This window comes from Choloepus didactylus, chromosome 4 (genome assembly GCF_015220235.1).
Source record: "Choloepus didactylus isolate mChoDid1 chromosome 4, mChoDid1.pri, whole genome shotgun sequence".
NCBI lineage: Eukaryota > Metazoa > Chordata > Mammalia > Pilosa > Megalonychidae > Choloepus > Choloepus didactylus.
In genome coordinates, this window is record NC_051310.1 from 16,776,740 (window position 1) to 16,792,653 (window position 15,914).

At 33.3% G+C, this 15,914-nt stretch overlaps 1 protein-coding gene across 2 annotated transcripts in view; it reads left to right on the forward strand.

Moving 5' to 3' along the window:
- The window catches only part of PPP4R3A (protein phosphatase 4 regulatory subunit 3A), a 34,208-nt gene extending 18,506 nt beyond the window's left edge, over window positions 1-15,702 (forward strand). The window contains exons 5-15 of one of the 2 annotated variants that reach the window (XM_037832051.1): window positions 1,258-1,335; window positions 1,417-1,533; window positions 1,993-2,148; window positions 4,003-4,134; window positions 4,237-4,339; window positions 5,713-5,871; window positions 10,800-10,969; window positions 11,627-11,769; window positions 12,437-12,627; window positions 13,016-13,242; window positions 14,463-15,702. In XM_037832051.1, coding sequence (XP_037687979.1) covers window positions 1,258-1,335; window positions 1,417-1,533; window positions 1,993-2,148; window positions 4,003-4,134; window positions 4,237-4,339; window positions 5,713-5,871; window positions 10,800-10,969; window positions 11,627-11,769; window positions 12,437-12,627; window positions 13,016-13,242; window positions 14,463-14,573 — 1,587 coding nt within the window. In that variant the 3' untranslated portion in view covers window positions 14,574-15,702. The remainder of the gene's footprint in view (window positions 1-1,257; window positions 1,336-1,416; window positions 1,534-1,992; window positions 2,149-4,002; window positions 4,135-4,236; window positions 4,340-5,712; window positions 5,872-10,799; window positions 10,970-11,626; window positions 11,770-12,436; window positions 12,628-13,015; window positions 13,243-14,462) is intronic. The other variant, XM_037832052.1, reaches the window with a different exon arrangement.
- The last annotated feature ends 212 nt before the right edge of the window (window positions 15,703-15,914 follow it).

The following is a 15,914-nucleotide window of genomic DNA, read 5'->3' on the forward strand; positions in this document are numbered from 1 at the left end:
TCTCCTCACCATTGGATACTTCCTTTATAATACCGTTAAACATTCTTTTTCTTCTGTTCCCCCTACCGCAGCAGTTCAGATAGTCTACCTTTTTAAGCATTTGATTGGTAGAATTTTATATCTGGGATGCATCTTGAAATTGGATGCTGTTTGGTAGCAAGCATATGATTAAGGCTATATGCAATTAGGTGTGGCCTATTTTTATATTTTAGGAAAAGTAAAGGTGAGAATAACCAAACTAGTTAAGTATCATATAGCCTGTGTTTCCTGAGCACCTACAACAGTGAATATGGAATTTATAATCTATGGGACATACACACTTGTATACATATGTAAATGTGTGTTTGTGTATATATAGACTTAGATATGTTTATAGATCTGAGATAGTATGGAATCTAATTGAGGTAGTATGGAATTAAAGTATAACAAAATATAGATGAATAAATAAGATGGGAAAAACTAAATTGGGTTACCAGCAGGGCTCTCCACCTACTAGTTGTGATTAATATTTGTGTAAATTTCTGTACCTGTGCCTCAATTTTAAAATAAGATAACATCTGAGATTCTATCCAAATTCTGTACTTCTGATTATTTTACTCCTATTAATGTTCTATGAGAATATCCTTTGATTCATTTTCAGAATAATTTAGTACCCATGTATGTGTCTGTGTCTTCAAATAATGTTTAAGCTTTGAATAATTGTCACTTTCTTTGCCTTTAAAATGTAAAGGAAGCTTTATCTTGACTGTCAGTATTCATTTGAAAGCTTGTAGAACTGTAAATTCTTAAGTAATATATCTTATGAAAATCAGAGGTTGGCGAACTGGACCACACTGGTTTCTGAAATAGTTTTTTGGAACATAGCCATGATCCTTAACTTACATACTGCCTGTGGCTGCTTTCATACTACACTAGCAGAGTTGAGTAGCTGTGACGGAAGACATATGGCCTCCAAAGCCTAAGATCTTTATTACCTCAACCTTTACAGAAAAAGTTTGTCAGCCATTCACATGCCCTTCAATAGGCTTAGGAAAAGAACTTTCCCAAAATATAAAGAATAATCCTTCTGTTATGAATCCCGAGTTTATCCTCGAAAGTTTGGATTTTCCTTCTCTGTTGTAATGAAGAACAGCATTACCAATACCATTGTTACTCTTTCCAGCTAGTATAATTTATATCTTCTTTTACAACATCCTGAAATTATTTTTTGTACACTCATACCATTAACATAATTAAATTTATCCTTTTATTTCACAGGAAGATGAAAAATTTCTGACAGATTTATTTGCACAACTAACAGATGAAGCAACAGATGAGGAAAAAAGACAGGAATTGGTAAGAAATGAGATGTTACATAGGGCATAAAGCTAAAACAGCAAATGTTTTATATTTATTTATCATTTTTCCTAATTTCAGGTTAACTTTTTAAAAGAATTTTGTGCGTTTTCCCAAACGCTACAACCTCAAAACAGAGATGCTTTTTTCAAGACGTTGTCAAACATGGGCATATTACCAGCTTTAGAAGTCATCCTTGTAAGTTTATTTCTCCACTTTTTAAGTTCCCATTGTTTTTAACCACAAAATAATATTTTATATAATATGCAAGTATTTGATTATAGCCAGTTTTTAATATTAGCTGTGCATTACATCAAGTTAAAGAAGGTAATAAAATTCTAGATTTACACAGTATTTTGGAGTTTGCGTAGTCTTTACACAGTATTGAAAGAATGCTGTTACAAGAATTTTCTCTATTTTTAATAATTTCTTAACTTTGCAGACTATTAAAGTGTAAAAGTAGAGAGGCAAACAGGAATAAGTGATTTAGAAACTGTAATTATCTATACAACAGGAGTTTTACATGCAACAGAATTTCCTTGACCTTTTATATTGCAATGTTTATTATAATTTGTTTTTGTTAGGTTTTGGATTTGCATAGCAAATAAGTTCCATATTTTTATAGTTACTGGAGAAGTAAGTGCTTTTTATCTGCAGGGCATGGATGATACGCAGGTGCGAAGTGCTGCTACTGATATATTCTCATACTTGGTTGAATATAATCCATCCATGGTACGAGAGTTTGTCATGCAGGAGGCACAACAGAATGATGATGTAAGTAAGAAGTTAACAGAGCAAAAAATAACCAACAAGGTAAATATTATTGCACTAATAGTAAGTATTTGTACATGGGAAGCTATTACTGTATTTATTATTCATTTTTAAGATTTAATACTAGTTTTGGGAAAATGTAGCTCTAATAGTAAACGGTTTATTCTTCCCCTAAATTGGCTCCTCAGTTTATAAATTTATTTTCTCTTAAAGCAATTATTTAATGATTGAGTTTAATTTATTTTTAAAATTTTGAGATCAAGTTTCTTTTTGATTCTGAAGTCAGTTTGCTATGGTGTCTTGTTTAAATTATTTAATCAATCAGTTATTCCTCTATATGGGAGATTATGAGTAACTTGCCTAGGGAAGCATTGCATTTGATTCCCCAAATCATCAAGAATGAAGAAATGAAATACAGTCCCTAGAAAATATTCTTAAGTTAGGTGCTGTCTCTAACTTTACCACCTAACCACACAAATCAAGGTGTTTCTTGATTTTCCTCCCACTAGCATTTAAGAAATCATAGATTACCAGTGTTAAAGTAACTGAGAAACTTTATCATGGTAATGTGAATGGCACTCCCAGAACATACGGTGCATGACATACATGGCAGCACTGTGTGTGTGTGCCTCTGTGTCATTTTTCAGGTGATTAAACCAATTATTTTGATTTTTCTTCCTCCCATAAAATCTTGGAAGTAGTTTTTTACTTATGAATAGACTAAGATATTCTTCCATCAACTATGTCTTTAAAGAGAAAAGATAGTCCCTTAAGGGAAAAAAAAATCCGTGCAGAATTCCAGTGTATAGTATTTTTACAAAATGGGAAGACAGTTTGCTAATTTTTTAAAAGCTCCTGATTAATGTATTGTAAAGTCAAGATCAAGTAGATTGCCTAGTAACTTTTAAGGGTTTTAAGGGTATTTTTACAAAATTACAGTACCAGGGTAGGTACAAAAAAAATGAGCAGTTTGAACCATTGAACTTTATATATAGTAGTATCTTGAGAACCAAAATCTCTTTATTATTGAAATTAAGGCTAGAGTATTCCTGCTACCCGCTGGTTGAACCTACATTGATGTACTTTATAATCCTTCACTCACATGCATTAGTAGCCTCATGATATCTAATCTTGATCATCATTTCCATATATTATCTGCATTTTCTCTGTCTTGTCCCTCCTACCAACAAGTACATAGGCCAGGCAGGGATTTTCTCACTGAGCCTCTCTAGGTTTTTATTACTCCTTAGGCCGGTAAAACCACTCTATAGCCTCAGAGAAACGAGCAATTAGTTTTGTTTAACTTTTGGAATCTAATCCATTTATTCTCTTGCACTCTCCAAATTACCATAGTCTCATTTTCCCCAATTTGAGACATTCAGGTATTAAGCTGTTGTTGTTGTTGTTGTTGTGTAATTATTTGAAAAGGAAACTATGTCATTTCCATCAGTGAACAGATATTTGCCATAAATAAAAGGAATCTTTAAGAATCAATGCAGTGATGATAGAAGAGTGTTATAGGTTTTTACCATTAAAGCTATAACCCTAAGGCCTATTAGCTCACATAAGGATTACATTCAGAGAGGTGTAAAGATCTGATAGAACCGAGCTGAAACTTGGTTCTTTTGCTTTAATCAGAGGAATTTAAAGATAAAACAAAAAGAAAGGAACTTTTTTTTTCTTTTTGGCACTATTTAGTATAATTCCCCTCTACCACACTTTAAGAAATACTGCCATAAATTCTGTTAAAGTAGTGAATCAATTAGTTGATTTCATTTTGTTTATAATAACAAGACAGCTAGAGCTAGGTATGATGCTGTAGTATATGTCATAGTATGTGCTTTTTCCATTCTCTCCCTTAATAAGTGATCCTTATTTTATGTGTTTACTCACCAGGATATTCTGCTCATCAACCTTATTATAGAACATATGATTTGTGATACAGATCCTGAACTTGGAGGAGCAGTCCAGCTTATGGGCCTGCTTCGAACTTTAGTTGACCCAGAGAACATGCTAGCCACTGCCAACGTAAGCTTTGGGTGTTTTTCTCTTTTTCATGGCTAGTATATTGTTTATTGCTGGTAAGAACCAGTGCAGTTAAAGTTCATGGAAGTGTTTTTAATTCCTTAGAAAACAGAAAAGACTGAATTTCTGGGTTTCTTCTACAAGCACTGTATGCATGTTCTCACAGCTCCATTATTGGCAAATACAACAGAAGAGAAACCTAGTAAAGGTAAGATACAGCAGGTTTGTAGTTGTATCTTCTTTTTTAATTCTGAAACTTGAAGTTGGTGTTGGGTGATAATCTTGAAAAAGTTCAAACCTTTTCGTTAACAGAGGTCTAATAAATTTTCAAAAGAGGTGTTCAAGGTAAAGTTTCTTTAGAAAGTGCTATAATCAGAGATAACAGAAATGTAGAAAAAAGAAATAATTATTTGTTGCTTTCAGAATTTTAAAAATAAATTTTTTGTTAAATAGTATTTATATTTAGTCTGCATTTATACAAAAAATAGGAGAAAGGAAGTAGCATATTTGGGGAAGTTAAGCTATGAAAAATCTCATTTTAAGTTATGTTCCAGGTATATTGAAAGAGCTGAACTTTTGCTCATTATTAAGCTGTTTTTGTGTTGAGGATTATTCCTTTGTTTGGGTTAATTATTGTTTTTGCATTTTGTTCCTTAGATCTTTAGCTTCTCTGTCTCTGTATGTGTTAAATTTAGGAAGTGATTTTAGGGTGTTCATTGGAAATTCTCTGGGAATAAATTATGTTATTTTCGTCAGATGAATTGTCAATAGAATACATTTAACTTCATTTATTAAAAATGCTAAATTTAATTATTTTTTAATGACTCTAGAATCAAGTCTTTGAAACCTGGAATATTTGTTTTCCTGTCTACTTTATTCATAATTAGATAAAGCTTGATGCGTCTTTCCAAACCACATTTTCAAATTATCAAACATTTATTGAAAGCCCATTGTGTGGAAGGCACTGTGCTATTTTTATTCTTTAAGGGATAAATGGGGGAACAAAAAAAAATGAGTAAAATATCTTTCAGAGGCTTGCTGCCTGATGAGGAAGGAAGATAAGCCAAAAATTATAATTCATTGTGGACTCATGATGTCTGATAAAAGAGGTTTAAAATATACAGGAATCCTGGGAGCAGGGAGAGTAATTCACCAGAGATGAGATGGTGTCAACAGACCTCTGCTATGCGATCTTTTTTTGAGGGACGTACTAAGGCTTGGCAGAGCATTCTTGCACTTGAAATAAAGCAGATCTTTTAGATTTGTATCCCAGCTCTGCCTTACTGTTCAGACTTGGGTGTAGTTAGTAATGTTTGAAGCTAATTCCTCATAGTGTTGCTTAAATCAAATAAGAATATCTGTAAAGTACAGTTCCTGACACATGGTAGGCATTCACAAATATTATTTCCCTTTTTCCTAAATTTAAAATAAATGAGTTTAACCTTTGTTGTAAAGCTATGGTAGATTTCAGAAATGTAAATAGAAATAGACATTTTACTTGATTGTAATTTAGGTTCTTACATTTGAGGAGGGAAAAAAAATTGTTAGCCATTAAATATAATTGTGTTTTGTTTATTTTAGATGATTTTCAGACGGCCCAGTTATTGGCACTTGTATTGGAATTGTTAACATTTTGTGTGGAACACCATACCTACCACATAAAGAACTACATTATTAATAAGGATATCCTCCGGAGAGTGTTAGTTCTTATGGCCTCAAAGCATGCTTTCTTGGCATTATGTAAGTGTTGTTTCTGGTAGAATTATTTATCTTTATATATTATGCCGTGGGTATCTTCAGGTCTTATTGCCTGGGAAGAAAAGATCTCTGATTACCAGGTCAGAAAATGTAGGTTCTAGTACCAGCTCTGCCATTGATTATGTAGTTTTGTCATATTGAGCTGATGATTTTCCTGACTCTTCTTCTCGTTAGTACATAACAAAGGAGTTAGAGTGCATTCATAACACCATATTAAAATATTTAGTTATTAAAGGAACACCTGTGATCCTTTTACCCCAATTGTTTTAGAGCAGTGGCAGCAAACTATGGGTTGTGTCTACTTTTTTGTATGACCTACAAGCTGAAAATGGTGCTTGTTTTTAAAAAATAGAAATTTGCTACAGAGACCGTATGTGGTCTACAAAGCCTGAAATATTTACTGTCTGGTCCTTGGCAGAAGTTTGATGGCATCTTTTTACAGCAACAGATAGTCTTTTAGCAAAGTTGTTTTCAGTTGTACATTAAGTTTTTCAGAACTAACTTTCATAGTCATTGTTTTTGAGACCCTAGTTTGTTGGAGTAAACATTTCCAAATTAGAAATAGGCTAAGCCAGTGTTTTCTTGATTGTGTTAACAGCCAGCCTTTTTAAGCTAATGAGTTTTCTTATTTCAACTGTCCTTTTTGTGAAGTTGGCAGACCAAGTTTAGGAGTATCCTAGAGGCTGAATAAGAGATAATTGCTGGTTACTAACTTTTGCCTTTTGGTCTTTAAAGGTAAGTTTGGTGTTTTGCTGTGTTTTAAGGCATCATAGCCACACATTAATTGGAGACTTGAACATATGGTTTCCATTTTTGCTATCCTTTTTTACTTCAATTTTTAATTATTTAGCTTAATTGATTTTTTAAAAACCTTAAATTGTGAAAACGTTGTTTATAAGTATGTTTCTGATGTTGGATCATCTTTAAAATATTATCAGAAATATGTTTCTTCTAAAATTTTCATTAAACTTTCCATCAGTGTGACAGTTGTCAAGTTTCTTTTTTTACCCCAAGTTTCTTGACTTTGTTTTTCAGGCCAGTGTACATAACTGCCATGTGTACTGAGGATACATGTAGTCAGAGTATCTTTTCATTTTCCAACTTTCACATACTCATGAGTTACTTTCTGCTTATTAACCAGGATCTTTGATGTTTTCTTAGTTATCTTTTTCAGCCAAAAGAAATAGGTTGCAGGTGGCATTATTTTTGTTCTATCTTACTGCTATAAGCTTGTAGCCATGGGTTTAGCAGACACAAGAGAAGGGCTTATAATTGACCCTGTATACCTATCACTGAAAAGTGTGAGCTCCAAGGAATAGTTTAGAAAGAGATTGTAACTTTTTATTCTTTCATGTTAACATAGAGGGTTTTGTTGGAGTGTGAGAAAAGGAGTTTGTGAGCAGATGGGAAAGAATGGAAGGACTTGAGTAAGTGAATAAGTTAAACAATCCATTTTAGTCCAACAAATTTATTAAACACCCACTGCCATATTGATACTAAGATGTGCCTTTTAATGTATTTATAATCTCTGAAATCAAGGTAAGTCTTAACAATTAATGGCATTGCCCTAGTAGAAGTGGTAGCTCTTTTTGTTCATCTTGTTTTCTTAGTGGTAGAAAAATAAAGTTTCTTGCAATTAGCAAGACTGTAAATTTGGTGAAGTATAATATATACCCGGTACTAGGAAAGTGACGATGATTAAGAGCAGGACTCAGTTATCATTGAACGTCAGAGTTCATTCGAAGGAGGTAGTCATATATCAAAATACAAAATCAAAATACAACAGTATGTACTATTTTTAGGTATGTTTGGAAGGATAGTGGAAATAATTTATTCTGCATTAAGAGACAGATCAGGAAAATTATATAAAAGAGGTAACTGTTGAGTTGTGTCTTGGGTCAAGGGCAAGTGTGACATTCTTGGCCGAAAACACAATTATGTTAAGATGTGGAAGTGTGACAAGACTTGGCTTGGTGGTGGTTTGGTGTGGGTAGAATATACAAGTCCAGTGGGAGAGGAGTAGGAGGATATGTGGCTGAAAAGGAAGGCCTTTTCTTCAGTTCAGTTCTTGGCCGTGGGGCTGTATCTCATCATTTTGCTTGCAGAAAATTTCTCACAATTTAATGAGACTTGTGGAGAAAATCATTACAAGTAAATAAAAACTTAAATTGTAGGACATTAGTAAGCCAGCAAAATCTTAGTTATGTCTTATTGCTGATATTTTACAAACTGAGTCAGGTTATTGTTGAACATAACTCTTTCTCAGTGACTTCTCTACTAGTAGAGTTCTGATTGGAGTTGAGAATGAATATCTTTTTTTTTTTTTGGTAATATCCTCTTAAAGAAAGGCACCAGTCGTTAAGAAAAAGCTCTGTATGGACTAGCTTTGCCGTATACAAGGAGTTCTGAGAACGAAGTATAGTTTTGTGGAGATTTTCTTAATATGTTCATAGATCTGCTGATAGAAGTATATACATTGAAATAAAATACTAAAGTATTTTTTAAGGGAAGATTTTTTAAATATTGAAGTTTAGATGCACACATGTAAGTACAAAATATAATATAATGGTTAAATGTAAACAGGTTGGGGGCCAAAGGAATTTTTTACTTTTTATGCCTTCTGCCTTTTATATGCCTAATTAGTATACTTAATCATTAATCAAGTCTGTAGGTTAGACTAAAAAGACTGACAGTCCTTTCTAAACGTAAACATCTTAGATATCCTTCAGTCTATTCCTTGGCCTTTTTGAGATTCTTGGATCTTACATTGTAGCCTTTTATAAAAGCCCATATTTTTTATGTTTGTTTTGCTCTTTTTGTTAATAAAAATAATGGAAATCTTTAAGAAGAGTGAAATAAAGAAAAACTTTGTTAGTTAAATATGAGGCCAAAAGCTTCATCTTATTTTGTAAAATCTACTGTGTGTAAGGTAAAGACTAATGATTTGTTTTAATGAAGATGGAAACTAAGCAAAAGAGACTTCTATAGCATATTAACGAAAAAGATGTCGTGAGTGGAAGCAGAGGACCCTTTACAATGAACATCTTATGGTTGTGTGAATTAGACCTATCCCAAAAGCTTTCTGTAGTCTCCTTGGAGCAATTGGATTTCTTTGAGGTTACTTTGTAGAGCTGTTTTTTATAGAAGATTTCTTTTGGGGGAAGGGTTTGAGTGGAAATAACAGAATTTTTCAGGTAAACAAGTGAGGGTAAATGGAAATGAGGGCCAAAAAATAGAAAACAACCCACCACTTAGAACCACCTTCCATTGACCTCAGCAATCTCTGGATAAAAAGTCCTCTGGAAAAGTCAGTGCTGCCATCTCATCTATCTTAGTGAGTTCTAGGAAGGAAGAGTTTCTTCTCAGTCACCTGGGAACTGCATGCAGACTCAGCCAGTGTGTTATGGTAGGACACAAGTCTCCACAAAGCCTGCAGAGTTGAAGTACCAATTCTTAAAATAGCAATAGCTCTTGCCTTAATTACTGAAAGCTTAAAATTTGACCTATTAGCATGAGCCCTAAAGTACTGATTTTGATTCTCATAAATGGAACTGCCTCTCAGAGTTCCTTTGACAAGTAAAGTTTAAAGAAAACAAACTCTGAAACATTGTTTTTAGAAAATAAACCCTTGTTAGGCTTTGACTTACCACACAGAAAGATGTCTCATTGTTTAAAATGTCGTATGTCACCATGCTTATGTATTTGAATATATTCCGTATTTTAAAAAATAAAATGCAATTACTAGTCTATAAACTTTTTTGAAACTCCCTTCCCAGAGTGTTTCTTTAGAAAGATACACTCTTAAATAAGATGGATTGTTAAGGCAGTTTGTAATTGTACCTAATTGGGCATTCACTTGTGGACCTCTTTTCTGCCAACTAAAGAAAAATTGAGCTGCTTTACTCCTCTGCCTTCCCACCCAGAAACCGTGTCAGCATGGTTGCCTGGCTACCTGCTCATGAAGGACTTGATTAATAACAAATTGGCAATTTAACGAGCCACTTCCATGATCTCCAAAGAAATCAAAATACAAACACAATATTTAATCTTGACAACCGAAGACGATGTGACTGCATGAAGTGAGTATGCTTTTTTGAACTGTTTACAATAACTGGGGCATTAACTTACTGATAATTCGATTTAGGTAAAGAGGGCTTTGTTGAAGTCTAGCTGTCTAAGTATATTTGGATCTTGACGAATGGTGACTTAAGTAACTCCCCATACCTCAAGATGTAAATATACCTTTTAATCTGTAAGTTAAAGCCTAATTAATTGTAAAAAGAAAAACTAGGAAAAAAATTAAAAAGCATACTCGCTGCAATAAGCATAGAGGACCACATTTTAAACCGCATCCTCTAAATTTATTTCTAAACCATGGGAAGGCAAATACTGGGTTGTGCAGATTTTTGTAGGGTTATGGCATTTCTACAAACACATCCACAAATAAACCAATGCAAGTCAGTGAACTCTGATGCAAAATAATAGTGTCGAAAAAATACTGAGGATCAATTTATACAGTGGATTGCCCTAATAAAACTTTGTTTTTCTATTGTTTTTAAGGTGTATATAAAAGGTTTGTTTGGAATTTTCTCACCTAGTTTAAATAGTATGATAGGTTATTTGTCTTAAACTCTTACCTCACTGCCATTTACATTTTAGTCATTAGTAACTGGTTTATTTCCAGAGATTTTCTGGCTTTCTAAGACTTGTGTTCTATGATAACATATACTACTTTTAGTTAGAATATTTTTTTCTGATAATGCTTCTGTAATCCTTATATTTAGGTTCACTCTTCTAGAAGCGCTAATGTATATCACTGCACGAAGAATTACTATTAATTTTTTTTCCCTTTAAGGCTAAAATACAGAAATATGATATGTTACTTAAACAAAACTGCCTCTGTATTTCAGGTGCCCTTCGATTTAAGAGAAAGATTATTGGATTAAAAGATGAGTTTTACAACCGCTACATAATGAAGAGCTTTTTGTTTGAACCAGTGGTCAAAGCATTTCTCAACAATGGATCCCGCTACAATTTGATGAATTCTGCCATAATAGAGATGTTTGAATTTATTAGAGTGGTAGGTTCTCTATTTTATTTTTTTCCCCATTAAAATTTAGTTTGAAAGGAAAAGCATTGTTAACCAAAAGCTTGCAAGAGATTCAGTTTAAATTAAAAAAACCAAAATAGTCTTAACGTTTCTCAGTAGCTATGTGTCCTTTATAGGACAGCGTGAAAAACTGATTTAACCATTTCATGGTAATCAGTCTAAGGAAGTAGAACTATAGTTGACAGAGAAGCATTTGGATGTGTTTGTTTGTTTTGTTTTTAACTTTGAGTTTTTCTGGATTTTTTTTTTTCCTCCCATATTTCATAATGAACTCTTCTTGAACCTTTAATAATAGACGAGTAGTGGTTCTTAAATGTTGGTGTGGGTCAGAATTATCTGTGGCATGCTTTTAAAATACATGTTTCCAGAGCCCATCCCAGACCTACTGAATTTGAATCGCCCAGGAGCTGGGCATTTACTTGGAAAAAGACTGTTAGGTGGTTCTGAGGGCCACCAACAGAGTAGGCAATATGTTATGTCCATTTTCATTGCTCGATTATCTCCAAGATTATATAATAATTTTATGAAATTAAACTTGTTGGCAGATTTATATTTACTACAGTTAAACCTCAGCTTGCTAAAGTAATATTTTCCTGTCTCAATTTTTGTTATGATTCTTTTCTGTAGGAAGATATAAAATCATTAACTGCTCATGTAATTGAAAATTACTGGAAAGCACTGGAAGATGTAGATTATGTACAGACATTTAAAGGATTGAAACTGAGGTTTGAACAACAAAGAGAAAGGCAAGATAATCCCAAACTTGATAGGTAAATTACCATATATTTTTACCTATTCATTCAGCAACAAGTTGATGGTGGTGGCTCTTTTTTGTTTATTCAATATTATTTGCCTTGGGGAAGGGAAAATTGGCAGATAGTGAGCCAAAGTTGTAGTTTCTTGTAATGGTCAACATAAATGTTTTCTTCAAGGTACAAGAAGATGTTAGTAGGAGCTGTAGACCTTCCTCCAGCATAGATCAAGCTTTTAGGTGTTGGGGGGTGGGGGGCATGAGGTGGCAATGAGGTTTCATATGTCTAAAGTAAAATTAGGATATTGTCTTATTTGTTTTGAATTATTTTAAGGTTATAGATTATTCTCAAATTTTTTATAGATTTTTCTAAATACCTGAATTCACATACCTCTATTTTAAAATCTGTAAATTATTACTTGCTAATTCCTAATGTTAAGTTTAATAACTGATCTGTAATATTACAATTTTGATAATATGACATTTGATTCTACTACTTATCACTAGATATAGTGGAACATGTTTTTTAAAATTACGTTTTGGGTAAAATCTTATCGGTCTCAATGTAGATAAACCCCAGAGTCTGTTTTTGTCTTTACTATCTAATTTTGGAGCAATACTTGAACTATCTAAGAAAAGTCCTCACCTCAGTATATTTACCCTCTTTTTTTTCTCTTCACTCATAGTATGCGTTCCATTTTGAGGAATCATAGATATCGAAGAGATGCCAGGACACTAGAAGATGAAGAGGAGATGTGGTTTAACACAGATGAAGATGACATGGAAGATGGAGAAGCTGTTGTGTCTCCATCTGACAAAACTAAAAATGATGATGATATTATGGATCCAATAAGCAAATTCATGGAGAGGAAGAAATGTATGTTGAAAAGATGGGCAAGGAAAAATGAAGGATTTTCACTCTAGGCTCAGTCTTTATTTCTTAAAGTGATTTTTATCTACTTTAAATTTGTGGTGACTAGGTTTTTTAAAAGACAGTATTGATTTATAGGGTATGACTAGGTTGATTTAATTTAGGGGAAGTAGAGAGGGTTACATTATTTCAGGAAGGGTAAGAATATTGAATGTTTTGTTCTATCTCAGTAGCAGAATCTGGTGGATAATGGTGTTTTAGTATTTGACCAAGCTTTCTTCATGCTTCTCCCCAGCAGAGGAGTAATCTAGCTAAATTGTATTTTAGTGTCACCTCATTTGGGGGGATTAAAAAAAGAATGAATATGGTTTACTGACAGTATTCTCATTTTTAGTAAAAGAAAGTGAGGAAAAGGAGGTGCTTCTGAAAACGAATCTTTCTGGTCGGCAGAGCCCAAGTTTCAAGCTTTCCCTCTCTAGTGGAACAAAGACTAATCTCACCAGCCAGTCATCTGCAACAAATCTGCCTGGTTCTCCAGGATCACCTGGATCCCCAGGCTCTCCGGGCTCTCCTGGATCTGTCCCTAAAAATACGTCTCAGACGGCAGCTATTACTACCAAGGTACATTTTCGATTCCCGGACCTACCTAGTAGTTTTCTCAATAAGAACTATTGTGACTGAGGTCCCCTTTGGTTACTGTCTTCTGGAATTTGGGACCTGGTAATGAGTTCCCTTCCCAAATTATCTAAAAGATGGGAAATTTCTGTAAGTTTTTTATTGACCAAAATGAAAATCTGAAAATATTTTTATTTTGGTTTTAGAATTATAGGTTTCAGCTTTGTGTGTGTCTGAAACATTTACAGAAGTTTTAAAGTTTTCAGTTATTTGTCACTTTATCAATTTTCCCAATTAATACCTAGATTAAAATGTGGTTCTGTAGAAGATAGTCTACTATCTGGACACTCCCAACTTTATTTTGCCACATAAGATTTGTAAAAAAAAAATAAAATAAAATAATTTAACCATCTATTATCACTAAACTAAGTGATATACAAATCACTTATCAGACAAGAATTGATCAAAATTTTAATTCCAAATATGTAGGAAAGATAGTCTCAGAATCAAAACCAATCCTTTTCACTGCCTTCTGCTGCTTTTTTTTCTTTTAAGTCATAAAATAAGTTAATTATTGGACTAGCAGTTAACAAACTGGCATTTTGAGTTTCATTGACCTAAAACAGGAGTATAATGTCCATCTGCAGTTTCTTGTCCTCTAATGTGAGCAGGAGAACCCTAAGAGCAAAGAAATGAATTTGAGAAATGCTGAAATGCAGGGGCATTTGAAGGGCAGAGAAATGTGAATTTTTTCACAGCCATCTAAAATGATCTGCAATGATGGCTGGATTTACTGCAAGGAAATAATCTGCAGTTTTCATTTTGATACTGTAAGTATAGTAGTATAGTATACTACTATATAGTATAGTATAGACTGTTAAAAAAATATATAACTTTAGTTTTGAAGTCTTTTAAATTCAATAATTAATGTTTCTGTCTCCTGGGTGATTTCCTAGGAATTTAAACTATTTAAAATTTATTGTTTTGATTTTAGGTAACAAGTTTTCCCTTGTTACAAAGAATTATATGTTTATTATGGCAAATTCAGGAAATACGTAAAAGTAATATATTTAAGTTGCTCCCAAACCCACCATCCAGAAATAATAACTACAGTTAATACATTGTAGAGGAATCTATATCCTTTCTTTAGACATAAAACATACATATTTTTTAATGTAGTGGGGTTTTTTTTGTTTTTTTTTTTAATAATCCTTATTTCTGAACAGGGAGGCCTCGTGGGTCTGGTAGACTATCCTGATGATGATGAAGATGATGATGAGGATGAAGACAAGGAAGACACTCTACCATTGTCAAAGAAAGCAAAATTTGAATCTTAATAATGGCAACTGTCTGTGATCAGTACCTGTTGAAAAAACTGGTTACCCCTCCCCCCTACAAAGTCCACAACAAAGCAGTGGTCTCTTGTGAATGACTGACACAGATCAGCCTCATACACTTGGCTTCTGCTCATTAAGTGCCAATTCAATGGAGCAGGTGGAGGGGGGTATTACACATAGAGGGGGAAGACTTACATCTTTGAGCTCTCCAGCTTGGACCACACATTGCCCTTTTCTCAGGGAAGGAAATGGAAACAAAAAGCCAACCGGGCAGGGGTTTCCTAAGTGGAACTCTGGATTGACTGGTCAGTTGCTACAATCAGAATATGCTTTCTTGGACCATGATTGAGACTCAGAAGAATGGGCTTTTCTGCCATAATTCTTCATCCGCTAAGAATGCCAGCAGTTTCTTTGTATAAAGAGACCTGCCTTTAAAATCATACATTCTGAACATTTTAGTCAAACTACAACAGATTTGGAAAACCTCTGTGGGGGAGGGGCGAATATAAAGTTTCCTCTTTTTTATCTGTTCCCTTTGCCCTTCAAACTGCAGATTTTTTTTTTAAGTGGGGATTTGTCCCTACTTGATTAAAGATTGAGTGGAATTCTAGATGTGGTCATTTGTGTCATAATTTTTTTTGTTTCATTTTATTTTTTTTCTTGCTCCCCTGTGTGTATGCTTAGTTGTTGAGTATATATATTTGGGACCATTAAAACTTTTTTGATGTAATATAACCTAATGTTGTGCTGGTACCTGTTTTACCATATGTAATTTTTGTTCTACATCAGTTCTTAATTTGTTTAGAGTTTTATGAAAGATGGTATAGTTTTTATTGACAAAAGCAAAGTAATCTTACAACTATGTGCATACAAAAGCAATACTATTTTGTGACTAAATATTTTATATTAAAATTTACATCAGCAACTGTCTTGAGAATTCAGGGAAATAGAGTGGAATTTAAAACTTCAACTGTTTTGTTAAACGTAGAAACATGAAATTAGTATTCCAAAGAGATTCTGAAATTTCATATCTTGGAAAAATGACGGTACGTTAATCTAAATTGAGGATGGATGATTTAAAAATAACATTTGACTTTTGAAAAATAAAAGTGAAGAGTAAGTGAAATTGTATTAGTTGTATGTTTTGTTTTGTTTTGTTTTGTTTAACTTCTCCCTTTGGAATACCAGTTTGAGCTGTAAGTGGTGGTTCCTAAATATTTGACCAGAGGGCCATCAGATAGCGGCTTTTTAAAACAGTATTTTAAAGTAGGCTCCTTTTGTTGTCTTAGATGTGATAAAGTTCTTTCAAGGAAGAAATATCTCAATTCCACATACCCTCAC